At 31.7% G+C, this 16,844-nt stretch overlaps 1 protein-coding gene across 1 annotated transcript in view; it reads left to right on the forward strand.

Annotated features, from left to right (window-relative positions):
- The window catches only part of LOC143253265 (metabotropic glutamate receptor 3-like), an 80,479-nt gene extending 63,964 nt beyond the window's left edge, over positions 1 to 16,515 (forward strand). Inside the window, exons 6-9 of the mRNA XM_076506831.1 lie at positions 3,438 to 3,629; positions 10,278 to 10,413; positions 11,425 to 12,343; positions 14,907 to 16,515. Coding sequence (XP_076362946.1) covers positions 3,438 to 3,629; positions 10,278 to 10,413; positions 11,425 to 12,343; positions 14,907 to 15,221 — 1,562 coding nt within the window. The 3' untranslated portion in view covers positions 15,222 to 16,515. The remainder of the gene's footprint in view (positions 1 to 3,437; positions 3,630 to 10,277; positions 10,414 to 11,424; positions 12,344 to 14,906) is intronic.
- The last annotated feature ends 329 nt before the right edge of the window (positions 16,516 to 16,844 follow it).

Raw genomic sequence — 16,844 nt, forward strand, 5'->3', positions numbered from 1 at the left:
TGTTATTTTTCTCGTATATTTTAGGTTTATCGGTTCCTAATGTTTCGCCAACTTTCGGCGTGTAAAACATAATCATTTTCTGTTTGTCAGACTTCCTTTCGAATTCCAGAAATTATTTTTAAATATTTAATAAGATTAGCATGTAGTATATTCATAATGAACTGGCTGCATAAGCAACCTGAAGAACAAAAACTAGGCACAAATGTTTATATATCGAATTGCTTACAAGCATGGTATTCTTCAAGTCTTTTATATTGTTTTATAAGAAATTATATGCATTATATCAAAAATTGTTTTGTTTTTAATTTTATCCAGGTTAGTCAACAAAACAAAAATTATAAAAGTTATTATTAAGTTAGATGTAATCTCAAAATAATTGAGGTTCTCAACCTGTTTCCGCCTCAGAGAAAAGTGTGTTTATAAAACAATTTTCAGGGCAATAACTTTTATTTATATATCGTGAAATATGTAACTTATTATTAAGAGTTAATATGATACTGTTTTATTCATTATGTTGGGAAAAAAAGTCCATCGCTTCTTGTAACCACTAATTACCGTACCATTATTAGGGTCAACTAACATATTATTAGCTTGACTTCAGGGCCTGGCATGGCCTAGCGCGTTAAGGCGTGCGCTTCGTAATCTGAGGGTAAGGGTTCGCGCCCGAGTCGCGCCAAACATGCTCGCCCTCCCAGCCGTGGGGGCGTTATAATGTTACGGTCAATCCCACTATTCATTGGTAAAAGAGTAGCCCAAGAGTTGGCGGTGGGTGATGATGACTAGCTGCCTTCCCTCTAGTCTTACACTGCTAAATTAGGGACGGCTAGCACAGATAGCCCTCGAGTAGCTTTGTGCGAAATTCAAAAAACCAAGTATTACGCAGATAGCCGTCGCGTAGCTTTCCACGAAATTAAAAAAGAAAAAAAAATGAACAGTAAGTTTTACATAGAAGTCAAGATTGTACCTGACGCTGCTAGGTTTACCCAAAGGACCTAAATACTGATAATTAGAAACAGCGAAGTATTATACAAATATTTTAAATATATCCACCCATGAACCAGACGTTTTAAACTCTCACACATGAGGGGTTGATAAAAACGTTTTTCCTCTGTCTATTTACTAAACAAACAGTGACGGCTGTAATAGTTCACAAAATACATGTTATATAGTAACACAATTATTCCGTCACACCAAACATGCTCGCCCTTTCAGCCATGGGGGAGTTATAATGTAAAAATCAATCCCACTATGTGTTGGTAAAAGAGTAGCCCAAGACTTGACGGTGGGTGGTGATGACTAGCTGCCCTTTCTCTAGTCTTACACTGCTAAATTAGAAATGGCTAGTGCAAATAGCTCTAGTGTAGCCTTGCGCGAAATATAAAACAAACCAAACCAAACACAATTATTAGAGGTATTATAAATGTTTGATTCCGGAATGATGTGGAAAACATATTGAATTTAAGTATTTAATTTTTGTCTCATATGTCATGTATGCAGCTTAATACTCTTTCAACCCAAAGTAGGTTAAAACACTTCGCTTTGTTTTCACAGTACATATTAACGCAGCCATACAACCATCTTTAGAAACGTTTTGTCTGCATTAATTTCATGCAGTTTTCATTTATTTCTTTTTACAGCCACTGTAAAAAATAAAAATAATGATTTATATATTTAAAATAAAACCCAATTCATCAATATCAAACGCAACTTTTGTAAAAACAAAAGTACTTGTTCAATTAAAAATTTAAAATTATAATCCGTGATGACGAAAAAACCCAGGCACAAAACTAAGGTCTATACTATGTAAAAACTACACTGGCAAACACAACACTAACATTATTTATAAAATACGATGTGTTAACTGCCACGACTTCTATATTGGAGAAACATGTTGAAAACTAGAAACCAGATTCAAAGAACACAAAAAGTCACCTACACACGTTTTCGAATACTGCAAGTCAAATAAACACAACATAACCATAGAAAACGCCCAAATACTAAATAAAGAAACAAACATAAACAAACGCAAAATTAAAGAAGCCTTACTTATACAACAACTCAAGCCCTAAATAAACCAATACAGAGGAACATCGTTATACCTATATTAATAAATATAACAGTGCACAACAAAATTTTTGCTTCTTGAACATTATTGGGTGTTCCTTATAGATTTTTGTCCGCTGATCACGAAAATCACATCCAAATTTGCCCCAATAACGTACTGTTTCATCGAAATCTTCAGTTTTGCTACAATGTAAAAACGATATCAGGGCAACTGGAATCCGTCAATGCTTGCTGACTACTGTTGGACACTGCAACGTGATACAACGGACATTGAATACAAAGGAAAATCAGGTTGCAAAACACTTTTAATTATGTTGAACTTAATAGCGTATTAGAAACATAAATGCAATTAAATACGTTATTGCCAGTAAACAGTTAACTGTCTATTTCTCAGAGTTCCTACGTGATGAATCAAAACCCAAACTATGTTTGTCCATACCCACCAGGTACCTGTCACAATCAGCAAAACTTTTCAGGAAGCAAAACTTTTCAAAAAAATAGTTATGCAGTATAATCAAACATCTAAGCACGCCCTCTACATTCCTACACTCAATTACACAACCGCCTTCAAACATGCGGTCAGCTATCGGTCAGTTACCTCTTTCTTTCCTTGTGAACCTGACGATGACCGAAGAAGATTGTTTGCTCTTCTACATAGAGCTTTCTCTATCTATACCAGCCGTTTTTACATATATAAATTTAAAATTATGTTCTCTCTTTTTTAAATTTTATCGAGTATGCTATTGAATGTGAAATCAGAAACGTTTACATCGCTAGCTTCCTTCTCGCATTTTAAAAATTCACCCTAATGTAAACAATATTAACAAAACCAAATGGAGCAATGGTATCAATCTCTGACTGCTTTTATAAACATCCACTTCTAAAAACGTCATAATATTTTCAGAAGTTTTTAATTTTATGTTTGTTTATTATCAATGACAAAGCTACAGAGTGGGCTATCTGTGCTCTGTCCATTACAGGTATCAAAACCTGGTTTTTAGTGGGGCAAGTCCGCAGACATACCGCTGTGCCACAAATTCTTTTTCCGAGCTATCCCTAATTAGATGAGAAAATTGCAGTAATTCGTATTGAAACTCAAATTGTTTTCAGAATTAAGCTTTATATTTCAACACCGTTAATAATTGTGTACATATATATATATATTAATTTAACAACTAAAGGGAGAGAAGATTCCTTCCGTACACCTGTTTTTGTATTTTAAACTTTATTTGAATATTTATATTTTTGTGATATTGATTTAATTTAAAAAGTATTATATTATTTCCACACATCTAAAACCGTATATTTTAGAAAAAAAAATTTTTTTTCACTTTCTATTCTGTAGGTTAATTTTGCTTATATTTATTGTATAGGAACCGAAACTTTTGACAAATATACACAGGAAGGATTGGTACCATTTGTGATTGATGCTGTGCACGTCATGGCGCATGCGTTGCACAACATGATGAAAGATCGTTGCAAATCTTTCAGGCAATGTGAATATATGTTTCCAGCTCCCTCTGGAAAGGAATTGTTGACGTACATCAGAAATGTGTCATTTAAGAGTAAGTACAATCGCAATAGTTATTAAAAATGTAAAAATTAAAACCATATATATATATACACACACACAAACGAGTGCTCAGAAAAGTACAATATATGAAAATATTGTGGTCACTTGATCTATTTATGCTCAAATTTACTATGATCAATATCCCTCTTTTACATTATTTTCTTTTCTTTTTGTGTACCAGGCCAATCATTCTTAACTAATAATTGTTTGCACGTAAGTTTGCAGCTAAAGAGTGATCATGGCTATTAACTCTCAATGTGAGGGTCACGGGTTTGAATCCCACGCACCACAAAACATTCTCCTTTTTTTAGCTGTGGGTGCGTTATAAAGTTACTGTCAATCCTACTATTCATTGGTAAAATAGTAGCCCAAGAGTCGGTGTTGGTTGATAACGACTAGATGTCCTTCTTTTAGTTTTCACTGCTAAATTAGGGACGGCCAGCATAGATAGCCCTCGTGAAGCTTTACGTGAAACTCCAAACAGAAGTAGGAATTGCTTGAGTTGTGAGTGGGTTCACGCCAAATTTTTGGAATAGCAAACTTTATGGCTCTTTTTTCCCCTTTGTACCATCCTGAAAAGAACAAAATAAAATTGTTATTATGAAGAATAAATTTATTTCATCCATAGCTAATGTGTAAGAGGTTCATATAAAATAATTTATATGTGATATTATTTCTATACTGTTGGAAATTAAAAATAAATTAAAAGATATTTAAATTTTAGAAAGTTTAAAATTTGTATAATATAAAATCTTACTATTCAAGCAAGCAAAAATTGTCCGTCTTACCTTCTAGAGTTTTTTTGCAGTGCTCGCAGATAAAATGAGATGCCCAGGGCTTGTTTTGATCCCCGACAGGCATGCCGAAATATGGCTTGTAGGATTCACACATTTTAGCAGATGCTGTCACAGAGTGCGTTTTCTCTTTTGTCTTGATAAATTGGCCACATACATAGCAGAATGCGTCTGGAGAATGCTTCCAGCTTCTTGATGCCATCTCTGATAAAAATCAGATAGGTCTATGTGTTCACTCAGGCAGCTAAACTAAACTGAAGTGATGAGTGGTGAGCCCCTGTATATAAATTACTGTGGAAGGTTCAAGAAAATTCTAAAAGGTTCTTGAGAATTCTCTTAAGTTTTACAACATTTTAGAAAGTTTTACAACATTTTAGAAAGTTCTTAAAAATTCTTGTAAGTTCGAGAAAATTCTGTATCAGCTTCTCAACGCTAAATCTAACTGGAATGTTCTGGAAAATGGGTAGATTTTAAAATTTCATTACCCAGGTCACAAAAATAAAGTTTGAAGAGAAAAATAGGTCTTTTCCATTTACTTGAGGTATAAACAATTGGGAAATAATATTTTCTGTACAGGAAGAAGAAAAAGTAAAAATTTTGTTACATAGTGTTATCAATGATTATACTTTGCTAAACGAAGTTTAAGATGAAGAAGCGTTTACAAAACTTGAGCGTTATTGATACCATTATGTCAAAACCGTTGAACAAATATTCAGCTTTAAATTTCTGAATCTTATAAAAGTTTTACTTTATTTAGGACAGTACTAGACTTGTTAAAATCATTTATGACTCTCTTACATAGAGTGGTTTCACGAAAACAAATATGACATATTTTAAAGCTAATGTTTAATGTTACAAATTTAATTAATTTAAAAGACTAAATTCGTAAGAATAAATGGTTTTGTTTGTCATTTACAAGTTCAAATATCTTTGATACATAAATGTAAGACTCAGTATTGTATGGCTGTAAAAGAACATACCCTAATAAAATCTGAGAATATGTGAATAGCATAGAATGCCACTTTTCAAGCTGACAATTACATATTTCTTAGTAGAGCTTTGGCTGATTTTCAGGTAACATTTCTTCACATATTACAAATCTAGTTATTTTGTTAAATAAATATTTAGTTTATTACTTTGTTTTCTTTTATATTTAGTATTTGTGGGTTGTTTGTTTTTAAACAAAAAATATATTGGTTAGATTAAAATAAATATATAACTGTTATGTATTTTGGCTGGATAATCCTAAAAGTAGCTCTACAAGTTACAGATATTCACATTTGAATGACAATTATAAAATTAAATTGTAAAAAAAGAACAAAAACTGATTGTGGAGAGGTAGATTTGGATATAGTTGACTTTTTCCATGTTAATGGTATCCTTCTTCCAATAATTAACAAAAACTGCTTGCAAAAAATAATTGTGAGCAAACTATTTTTTATCTCTGATATACATCGATACTATACGTATATTAAAACATCAATACATGACAAGTTAGTATTCTCGAAAAACTTTATTGGTTGAAAACTTGTTAATTTGGAATTGTCTTTTATATTTCTCAAATGTTTTATATATGCCACTCACTATTTTTACATAATCATAGTCTCACTAACACGGCCACAAACAAGTTAATATTATTCCCGGACAAGTTGGGTGGCGATGGCTAAAACAATATGGTACCTTCGATTACTTGTGGGTTATAGATATTCGAGATGCTAATTTACTGAGGGAAACATTGTTGTAGTGATATGAATATGAATGATCTTATTATATTTTATATATGAATATCATGTCGTACCAGTTTGCAATTATTGCTATTGCCATATGATCATTCTTTTATGACAGGTGTAGATTTGAATGCATTTCTGTTCTATGTAGTATCAAAACCATATGTGTTATATTTTCTACCCAGATATATTTTTCATGTATGAAATTTGTACTAGTTCTGTATTCTTTATGTATGTGTTGCATTATTAAGTCGAATATTTTTATAACAATAAATTTTTCTAATTAACTTAATTTATTCAATTAAGTACTTACATATGTTTTTATTTCGTTCTCTAGTGAGTAACAGGTAAGATTACAGACTTAAAACACCAAAATCTAGGGTTCGATTCCCTACAATGGGTAGATCACATCAAATCCATTACACAGCTTTACGTTAAAAGAAGCAAGCAAAATAAATTCTGTGTATAGTTTGTTATTAATATGGAAATATATATCATCTGACAATTTTTATTTTTTTTAAATATCTAAAATAAATATTTTGCCTACTGTTCTATTGCATTGAGAGTCTATAAAAAATTTAAGCGAAACTCAAGGTCATGCTATGACTTTCACTCAACTTATTATTTATTAAATATTAAATACACACATATTTTTACAACTGCGTGTACTTTTTCAAATCAAATATGCAAAATATATGGGAGTGGTTTATCGTAAATATTTAATTTTTTTCTATATTGTTGCATATACAACTAAAGAGAACATAAACTAACATAGTTGTGCTGATATTAGATCTTTATACTCTCTTTTCATGATTTTCGTATCTTGTTATTCTTCTATTTCTATGACTTCATCAGCCTGTTCCTAATTTAGTTTTGTAATTCACTAGAAGCCTACAGACTAAACACTAATTATCTTATCATCTTTATATAGCATATAGCTAGAAGAAACCACTATAACTTGGTTTTTAATATTTAACACACAATTAATTACCTAATTAGCTTATATAGGAACGAACATAATACTCGAAAACTAATTTATTGAATCAATCCAACGTTTCATCACTGCAGTGTCATCGGGCATTTATATTATAGATCAATATCAGAAGTTAGGTAATATTACGAATAACATTATTTTGGGAGTACTATGATAAAATTTTGATACATTTTTATGTATAAACTTATAAGAACACTGTCTAAAATACCACGGTCAATATTACAGCGCCTAAAGGGAAAATATTATCATGTTTAGAAATTTAATAATGTATTTACTTTTAATTTCGCGCAAAGCTACACGAGTGTTATCACAGTATATTTTGTCAGATCAGGAGATACTTTATTAGTGTAATAATTCATTACGACTACAACTAAACATGTAATTTATAATGGATATTTGAATTTATGTTAACATTCAATTCCAAGGAAACTGTAAGAAAAATATGAGCTCGTTTCTAAATTACAAACAAGTTTGGAGATGGAAACCTGTGTGAACTTATTCTTCCTTAACAAGGGTGTTTAAGTTGTAGCATCGATTTTGAATTACTGGCAATGTTATGTGACCATCACTAATGTTCCAGTAGGCAATAAAGCTATAGTTACAAAACTTTGTACCAAACTTCGTGATTACCTTGAGTATACACCCACGTAAACCTAAATTTAGCAAGTTTTCATACAAATATGACAGTGTTTCTAATTTTATATAAATTTTCGTTTAATATGAACAAGTACATTATTTTACTGATTGTTTAATGTAGCAACGAAAACTTAACAATTAGAGCCACTGTATACATAAATCACTGCAATGAAAAATTGTATGGTAGTTTTAAACACTTACTAACAGCTGACTAAAAATATTGCGTTTGTTTTCATTATTTATCATTATATGATTGATTGTGTTATATGGTATAATAAAGCTTATAATATTGGATAACAATAACATGAAATTTTAATACTGTTTGCACGTACATAACATCTGCTTCTGTTATTTTTTTAATTCAAATATTTCATAATATATATTAATGTAAGAATTACAAGCGAAATTAAATAAATTTTCCTGTACCTATTAATTTCTGGTTCTCATTCATATCTCTCGTTTATACTAATTTTGGAATACACAACTTTTCTCTTGTACCTTTGGATTCCAAAGACAAAATGCTTAAATTTAACCATTGTAGATTGTGTTTTCTCATGAATTTTCTGATGCCATTTGATATCCTAGTATGTTGTTAATAGTCGCAAAATTCTTAGGGTGAACTGGCACTTGTATACCTCAACAAATTCACTAGTTTAGCTACAAACAGATAAATTTATTTTCTTCTTACCAAGTCTAATGTTACTGAAATGAAGGATGATACCCAAAACTGATAAAACTCTTGCTAAAAATAATAAATGTAAGTCATCCATAATTTATCAATAGGTTACGATGAAGAAAGTATATACTGATTGGTATATCTACTGTGTGTTTTCTTATAGCAAACCCACATTGAGCTATCTGCTGAGTCCAGGTGTATCTACTGGAGAAATAATCAATTTTTAACACTGACTGTCTGCCTACCGAATTCTTAAAATGTGTGTAGTATTGAAGTAAAGATTGAGAAAAGGCAAAAGAAAGCATTATTTGTTTATGAAAACATAAACTAGCAATTGGCATAAAATTTGAGTTTATTCCAATGTAACAGTATCTGTGTGTTCCAACTCAAAAGCAAATAAACATTCTACAGTGAGACAATAAATGATGTAAAATATATATTGTATTTGAGTAGTTTTATGGGAAAAATATCTTTAATTCATAACAATATATGATATGTTTTTGTTATCTTATGTCTTTTTTTTTTCATTTTTTATGCTACCGTTGCAAAATTTATTTGTTTCTCGTGTAATCTAAAAAAAGTATCGTCATACGTTATCCCTAAGATGTGCTATACACAGTTGAAGTTTTGCCTAATTTTGATTAATAGTTTGAAATTTTAGTATTTATCAAAAGGCATAGACGGACGGACAGATAACATGACTGGCTTTGTTCGTCATAAAGTAGAATTTCCACACGTTATTTTTGCGAACATTGTGAATCCTACAATGAATTTTGAGTCATTTGGAATATCAAAAACGATACTTACGAGAGTAAGTTTTAAAACAGAGATAGAGAAATCTACCAGTAAAGACAAATCAAGTGAGTGAAGATTTCGTGATGCCATGTTGCAATTCATCTTTTTGCTCGTGATTTGTCAACTTTCGAAAGACAACTGTAGTGCGTATTTTACTTTTCTTCTAATATTTAGTGAGGAGCCTACTAAACTGAATATTCAATTCTGAAATACAAAAGAGCAACGTTTACAATAAGCTAGTTCTGTGTTTAAATATAATAACGTCTTGATCTATAACATCGTATAATCATCAGATAAATGTTATATTCAAACATTTATTTTTAATGTAATTTTTACCTGATGATAACCCCATACCATTGGTCGAAACGTCGTTATAATTCAAATCAAATCTAGCCTTCTGTAAGCATTTCTGCTATTTCAAGTTTTAATTGGTTTATTCTTATAGTTTAAATACAAGACAGATATACTTTACGTCTGTGACGTTTAATTTTATTGTTGTTTTTTCTACTTACTGTTTCGCTGTTATTTCCACGTAACAGTTTCAGATTGTTTGCAATTTGCATACGTTTGGTAAGCTTTGACAGAACATAGTTTATCTACCCTCACAGGACACGAATCGAAGTTTATCATTGTTTCAATGAGTCTTAGAAACAAAGCTAACTCATACTTAATTGTTCACTCTAAACTCGGATTCTACCTCGGTAAAATTGTTACACTATTAACAATTAGGTAAACTTACGTTTGTCTTCTTTAGAGTATGCTTAAATTTCAACCGTGAACTAATATCGTCAAAGCTTACTCTCTATCGAAAGTAAAGACAATTTCGTTTTAAAATGCATTCAACACTTTGTTACCGAATAAGCTGCTTGGCATGAATCGGTACCAATACACTAACTATTATTTCACTTAAATTGCATACAAAACAAATAATAAAAAGTAAGAAAGAAGAACGCTTAAAAGTATTGTGTACTTTGTAATAAATCGGTTGTTGAATGTAAAATTTCCCTATCGTGTCTAGGTCCTCAAGGTGGTGATATGATTGTTCGATTTAATCAAGATGGAGATGCTCCAGGAAGCTACCACGTATTCCAATTTCAGAAACAAACGAATGGAAAATATGACTACAAGATTATCGGCCAATGGAGCGAAGAAAAGTAAAATTACGGATTTGTTTTAGTTATTTAAAGATGAAAACGAGGAATATAGAAATGTAGTGCCATATCTTATAAGATAATACAACCACGAGTTGCAGCCTTGTACCAATTTCATTACAGACATCACAAATATCTCGCAAATACTATTCAGAAAGATGAAAGATTTTCATCATTTTCTTATCGCGTTCAATGCAATTTATCATATTTTAAAACATTTTAAACGATAGTTACTCCAAACAATTTGTAACTACGAGATCAAAAGCATATATATTTAGATGATAATTCTGTCTCTTAACAAATGCAATTAATTTCCTTGGTATATTAACATAAACTGCATATTTAACGCAAGTTACACCCTAGTATGCACTTGTATTCTTCAAGAGGATATTCAAAACAAGAAAAACTCGACAAATAGTAGTTGCACCATCTAATATAGATTAAAAAAAGTAAGTATTCAATGTCCACTATATTATATCTAATGTCATTGATTGATGGCATACTGGTACTGATCTGTCAGTGGTACAAATGTCAGCACACATAAATAGAATAGTATTTAAAACCAAACATTTCTTTCCTTATCAGATAACACCATAAACGTTTTTGTTTCTCTTCTGTTTGTTTGGTTTGTTTGTTTTTGTGGGAGGGCGGTGTTTTGTTTTCAAATCTTCATTTCGCAGTTGAATAAATAATCGTTTCTTCATTTTGTACAATTCAGTATTTTGATACAATTCTCACACAGATAAAGTTATTAAAATGAAGTTTTATACTAGAGGAATTTCATGATAGTGTAATTTAATCTTACAATAAAACAATATCTAACAAACTACTCAATGTCTTTATTATTGTTTTGGTTGTGTTATGTACTGTGTTTGGAAAGTAAGGTAATAAAAATTATCATAACAAATATACAATTTCTATGTTTGTTTCTGTTTACAAAGTGTTTCATTTTATACTTATCATAACCGACATACTTAATAAGTAAAATTTAATCGGATACATTTTGGATTTCAGAGTTCAACTCAACCTGGGGCTTGCTGAATGGAAAGGTAACAGTGGAGTTGTTCCTGCATCAAACTGCAGCGACTCCTGTCCACTTGGTCACATTAGACAATTCCAGCAGCACAACTGTTGTTGGATGTGTGTAGCCTGTCGAGATGACGAGTACATATTTAACAACGAGTGCTCCTACTGCCCTGAAGGTTACATGCCACGTGCAGATAAAACCGGATGTTTCAAACTCCCTTTGGAGTACATGACCTGGAATTCTCCGTGGGCTATAATACCGGCAGCTTTCGCAGCCCTGGGAATTATCTGCACGTGTTTTACATTCGCTGTTTTCGTATATTTTAGTAAAACCCCGATCATCATGGCATCTGGTCGAGAACTGTGTTACCTACTTCTTTTAGGTTTAGTTTTTAGTTACTCTGTGAGTTTCGTAATCCTAGCCAAACCTACCATCATCACGTGTACGCTAATGAGAATAGGCTTAGGACTATGTCTCAGCCTTTGCTACTCCGCAATTTTTACCAAAACAAATCGAATTTCAAGGATATTTAACCGTGGTATCCGTAGTATCAAAAGGCCAAGCTACACTAGTCCACGGTCTCAGGTATTAATCTGTCTTGGATTGGTTTCGGTCCAGTTAGTGTTCGCAATAGCTTGGTTTATAGCAGAACCTCCTAAGTTACGAGAGACTTATCCAACAAGAACTTCTGCTGTCTTGCAGTGTGGGATCTCCAGTATTTCAATGGTTGTATCTCTTATCTACAACATGTTGCTAATAGTCCTTTGTACAATCTACGCCTTCAAAACACGTCAGATCCCTGAGAATTTCAACGAGGCCAAATACATTGGATTCACTATGTACTCCACGTGCATCGTGTGGTTGGCTTTTATACCAATCTACTTCAGTACCAATAATGACTTCAAGGTAGAGTAGTTTTTGTTGAATACTTAAGCATAAACTTAATTACTTTCAAGATAGCAATTTTAATTACATGAGCACTATAATACAGTTTAATGAAATTTGGACGAACCAGCTCCAAAAATCAGAATGGTAAAACGCGACAGAATATCGTGATAAGTTTTTGCTGAGAAGAAATCATTAATACAGAAAAATATATTGTTGTAATTCTTTTTATTATTAGTCAATAAAAATACAAACTTCAGTCCACTTAATAATGAATGTGTTTTACTTTCAAGTTATAGGAGCTATCTTAACTAATGTTCATTGATAGGACTACGATCACAGTAGACGCTAGTACAACAATTTCTTTTTCTTATTTATTTTCTCGCTTTAAAAAGTTAAAGAGAAATTATAATTATTACTTCGTCGAAATTAAATTCAGTAATCACAGCACTGAGATGACAAAAACTTAGTAAATTAATATCTCATTGTTTTACTTTAACCGTAATTTATTAATTAGCTCTATAATAAATAATAACTTACTCTAGCCTAACTCGTTTTTTTAAATTAGTCAAAATGTTTTAAAAGTGGAAAATTTTCCAAATATTAAACCATGCGCTCATAACATGATGTAACTTCCACCTGGCCAAAGAGCAATACAAACTTTTAAATACAAAATCACATCTTTCAAAATTATATTATGCTAATATTTACGCAAAGAACGGACACCTGTTATTCTTATTAAGATCTTTTTAGCTCTCGTTTATATGTGCTTGGTTTTTCACCTTATAACGCCATAATCTTCAAGAAAGAAGTGAGAAAGCATAAAATGTTTATATCTCAGCAGCTTTATTATGTCCACCTTCTACTGTGGTACATGTTACATTTTTAAATACAAGGAATGTATATTTTAGCTTCATTTTTCGAATATTGGCTTATTTCTATCTAAAATTCACTGTACGTGAGATATTCAGTTCTGTTAATTAATACCTTAAAATGCGATAACAGTTTTGCGGTAAGCACGTCTAATTATAACGTCCGAGAGAAAGAAATATTAATTTATCATTTTGGTGTAATTCTCACATTGATGATATTGTCAAGCAACTTAAGATTACTAACTAATTTCAGTGTTAGCATCTCTAATTCTAGTGCCAAAAAATATGTTTTAGACCAACTGAAACGTTTCAATCTGTTTTAATCTGAATGTTCACATAAAACTTTATTAACAAACAATTTCTTTCATTCAGGGCTATAAACTTGAAATATCTCATGTCGGTTAATTTTTGAGCCTGGCATAGCCAGGTGGGTTAAGGCGTTCCACTTGAAATCTGAGGGTCGCGGGTTCCAATCCCCGTAGCACCAAACATGTTCGCCCTTTCAGCCGTGTAGGCGTTATAATGTATCATCAATCCCACTATTCGTTGGTAAAAGAGTAGCCCAAGAGTTGGTAGGTGGTGACGACTAACTGTCTTCCCTCTAGTCTTACACTGCTAAAGTAGGAACGGCTAGCGCAGATAACCCTTGTGTAGCTTTGCACGAAATTCAAGATCAAACAAATGGTTAATTTTTAGTTTTCATAAAAACACTTGTTTCTTTTTTCTTATTTTGGAAACTAAGTTCATTACTATGTAAAATTGTTATAAAATGCTTATGAACAGACTAAATTTTCATTTTTTGCTTAACCAGGCCCATGACTAATGACGAACATTTATCATTAATATTTATCAAGCAAAAAACTTTCAAATTTATTAACGATACGCTAGAACGATTGCTGTGAGTTGTAGTTTTCATTCTATGAAGACAGAATGCTACCTTGGGGAGATATTGAACATTATTTAACCTTTTTTTAGCATATACTTACTATTTTCCGGCCATAAATCCAAAGTTTTTTCCTTTCCTGTTTTTATAGGATATTAATATAAAACAAAAAGAAATAATCGGAAAACGTACTATGCTTCTTAATATTTGCAACTGCAAAGTGAAATGGTATAACAAGTGCAATAAACGCAGTTTATGCAGATGCGGCCACAATGGGAAATCCATTTGAGAAAGTTATTAATGTAAAGACAAACAAAATATAATAAAAAGAAAACTAGAATTAAAGATAAGAAAGTATCCGAAACTAAGGATTTTCGTTCTCTTAGTTCTTGAAATTGGTGTTTCATGTGCTAATGAAGCCCATCTTTAAATTAATTTATTTTACACTGAAAAATTTGTAAAAGTCATTTTATATACATTTTTCTGTTAAGGAGCTGAAATATTTAAGTTTCTGTCCAAGTTTACACCGAAAATAGCAACCGACCGACCCTATTCGCAATAGATCGTCTACAATAATCAGCTTGAAAGTCATATAACGATCAATTTTAGTTTTTGATCGAACTTAAAACTCTTTAGAGAACTAAAACTAGACAAATCAACAATACGAAGTCAATTCTTACTTACTTAGAGATATCACAATGAAAAAAATTTCTTAAAATATTATGAATTTTGGCCTAATTAATTTGTGAAGTCGGGGTTAAAATTTTGCTTAATGTTATTTTATTTTATAAAAGAGTTTTTAAATAATTTTATTTTCTTCATATTCCAGATTCAAGTCTCTAGTCTTTGCATCTGCATTAGTATCAGCGCTACTGTGGCTCTAGGATGTCTTTTTATGCCCAAACTGTACATCTGTCTCTATGAGCCTTACAAGAATGTCAGGACAGGTGGAACACAAAGCAACACATCTGGAGCTTACGGTCACAGTATGAGGTTTACAAAATCAACCGCCAGTGCTGCTTTAGCTTCCATTGCCACTGCAGCAGTTATTGGTACGGCAAGGCCAGCCATAGCTCCATCAAGTTTCTGTTCAACAACTAATGGTAATGTGTCTCCTAGCCAAGAGGAAAGCAGTATAAACTAATGTTCTTAATAAATGATTTTGTTTGAGACTTTTAGACTGGAAGGTAAAAACATCGCTATACAAACATTTTACAATTGTAATTACCTGTCAATAATTTCCGTACCTTCGCAGTCGAACTGGAACAATCTGCAAATGTTTAACCTCAAAATATGGATATTTGTTGATGTATTTAGACTATCGAGGATGGTTTCAGTTTAGAATTTGAAATTTATGCATCTGTAAAAGTTCACCTTCACCAAGAATAAGCTGCGTTTTACCTGACAATAAAAGGTATGATGCGAAGAAAATGTCTGGGAAATGTACATAACATTTATAAGTTATACACGGTCACCTCTCTCTTAATTATTGTTACACGGTGTTATCTTTTACAACTCAATTAACTTTGTGTGTGCGTCCGAAACTAAAATAAGTTCCTCAATTGAATGCGATGCTACTTGGAACAAGTTGGCCGTGAGTGTTCGCATATAAACGCAATGACTGGCTACTTCCTAGGCACAAACAAGATATAATAGATGTTTCAGTATATAGCGACGAAATTATAAGCTATATAAGATCACCACTAAAGTGTGGAATTCGAACCGCTAGTTGGAGTTATTGGATTCACCTATCAAACCAATGTAAATACCAATTTTTGAGAATGTGTGAAACATCTGCAACTCCAAGCAACCGATTTAGTGAAATGACTCGTGGGGTAGCTGGTTGAGGAACGATTCACCATAAAACTGGAATATTGAACATCTGTTTGGGTCGTTCTTTAAAACTTACACCCTGTTGGAAAATAATCAAAATTAATGGGTCTTTTTTCTCTGTTTTTGTTTCTACTGTCAACATTCAGATTGACACGATAGAATACAAACTTCTTGCTCAAATCTTTAAACACTGTCTACAGATTCTTAAGGGGCTCATGTGTTTGTGAACAGTGTAGAAGGATGGAAAAGAGAAGTTTATTTATAATGTTTAAATGTATTTTAATACTGAATTATGTATTTCATTGTAACTTGAATCAATCCTCTTAATATCATTCAATTTTCAAGGGATTGTGTCTGCCTGGAGCCATGTGATGGACAAAGTGCCGGACTTGAGCAAAGACCTTGAAATTCTTTCATTACATGGCTTCAAGCAGTTATAGGGTTTTAAAGATTAAACACTTATACTATTTGCTTTTGTCATAAGCATTATTAAACTTTCTACTTTGAGAAACCTTATTTTTCACCAGACAAAACGTTTGGTTTAATTCTCTTAAAATATCTAGTTTATTTTATACGACATGTCTTAAACCTGTGTTTCTTGTTATTTTAGTATTAGCTTTCTACTGTTTTTGGTATTTTGAAATAAAAGTTTTCTTCATTTCATAATTTAACCAACATTGAGCATTCCAATCCTTTTTGCTGTTAAATGTGCGAAACATTAAAATTTCTACACTAAATTTTTGAAGGTTCCATAAAATCATTCACTAGATAATGTTTTCCGTGTATATCATTAGAAATTTAAAATGTTTAGCTGCAAGGATACACAGTAGACTACTTGTTATTCAAACCACGACGTTATTAACCTTCAAGGTTACTGCTGAGCTATTAGGGGAAAAAAAAAACTGGTTTAAGATTTTTATTACAGAGGTTTAGA

This window comes from Tachypleus tridentatus, chromosome 6, assembly GCF_004210375.1.
Source record: "Tachypleus tridentatus isolate NWPU-2018 chromosome 6, ASM421037v1, whole genome shotgun sequence".
NCBI classification, from domain to species: domain Eukaryota; kingdom Metazoa; phylum Arthropoda; class Merostomata; order Xiphosura; family Limulidae; genus Tachypleus; species Tachypleus tridentatus.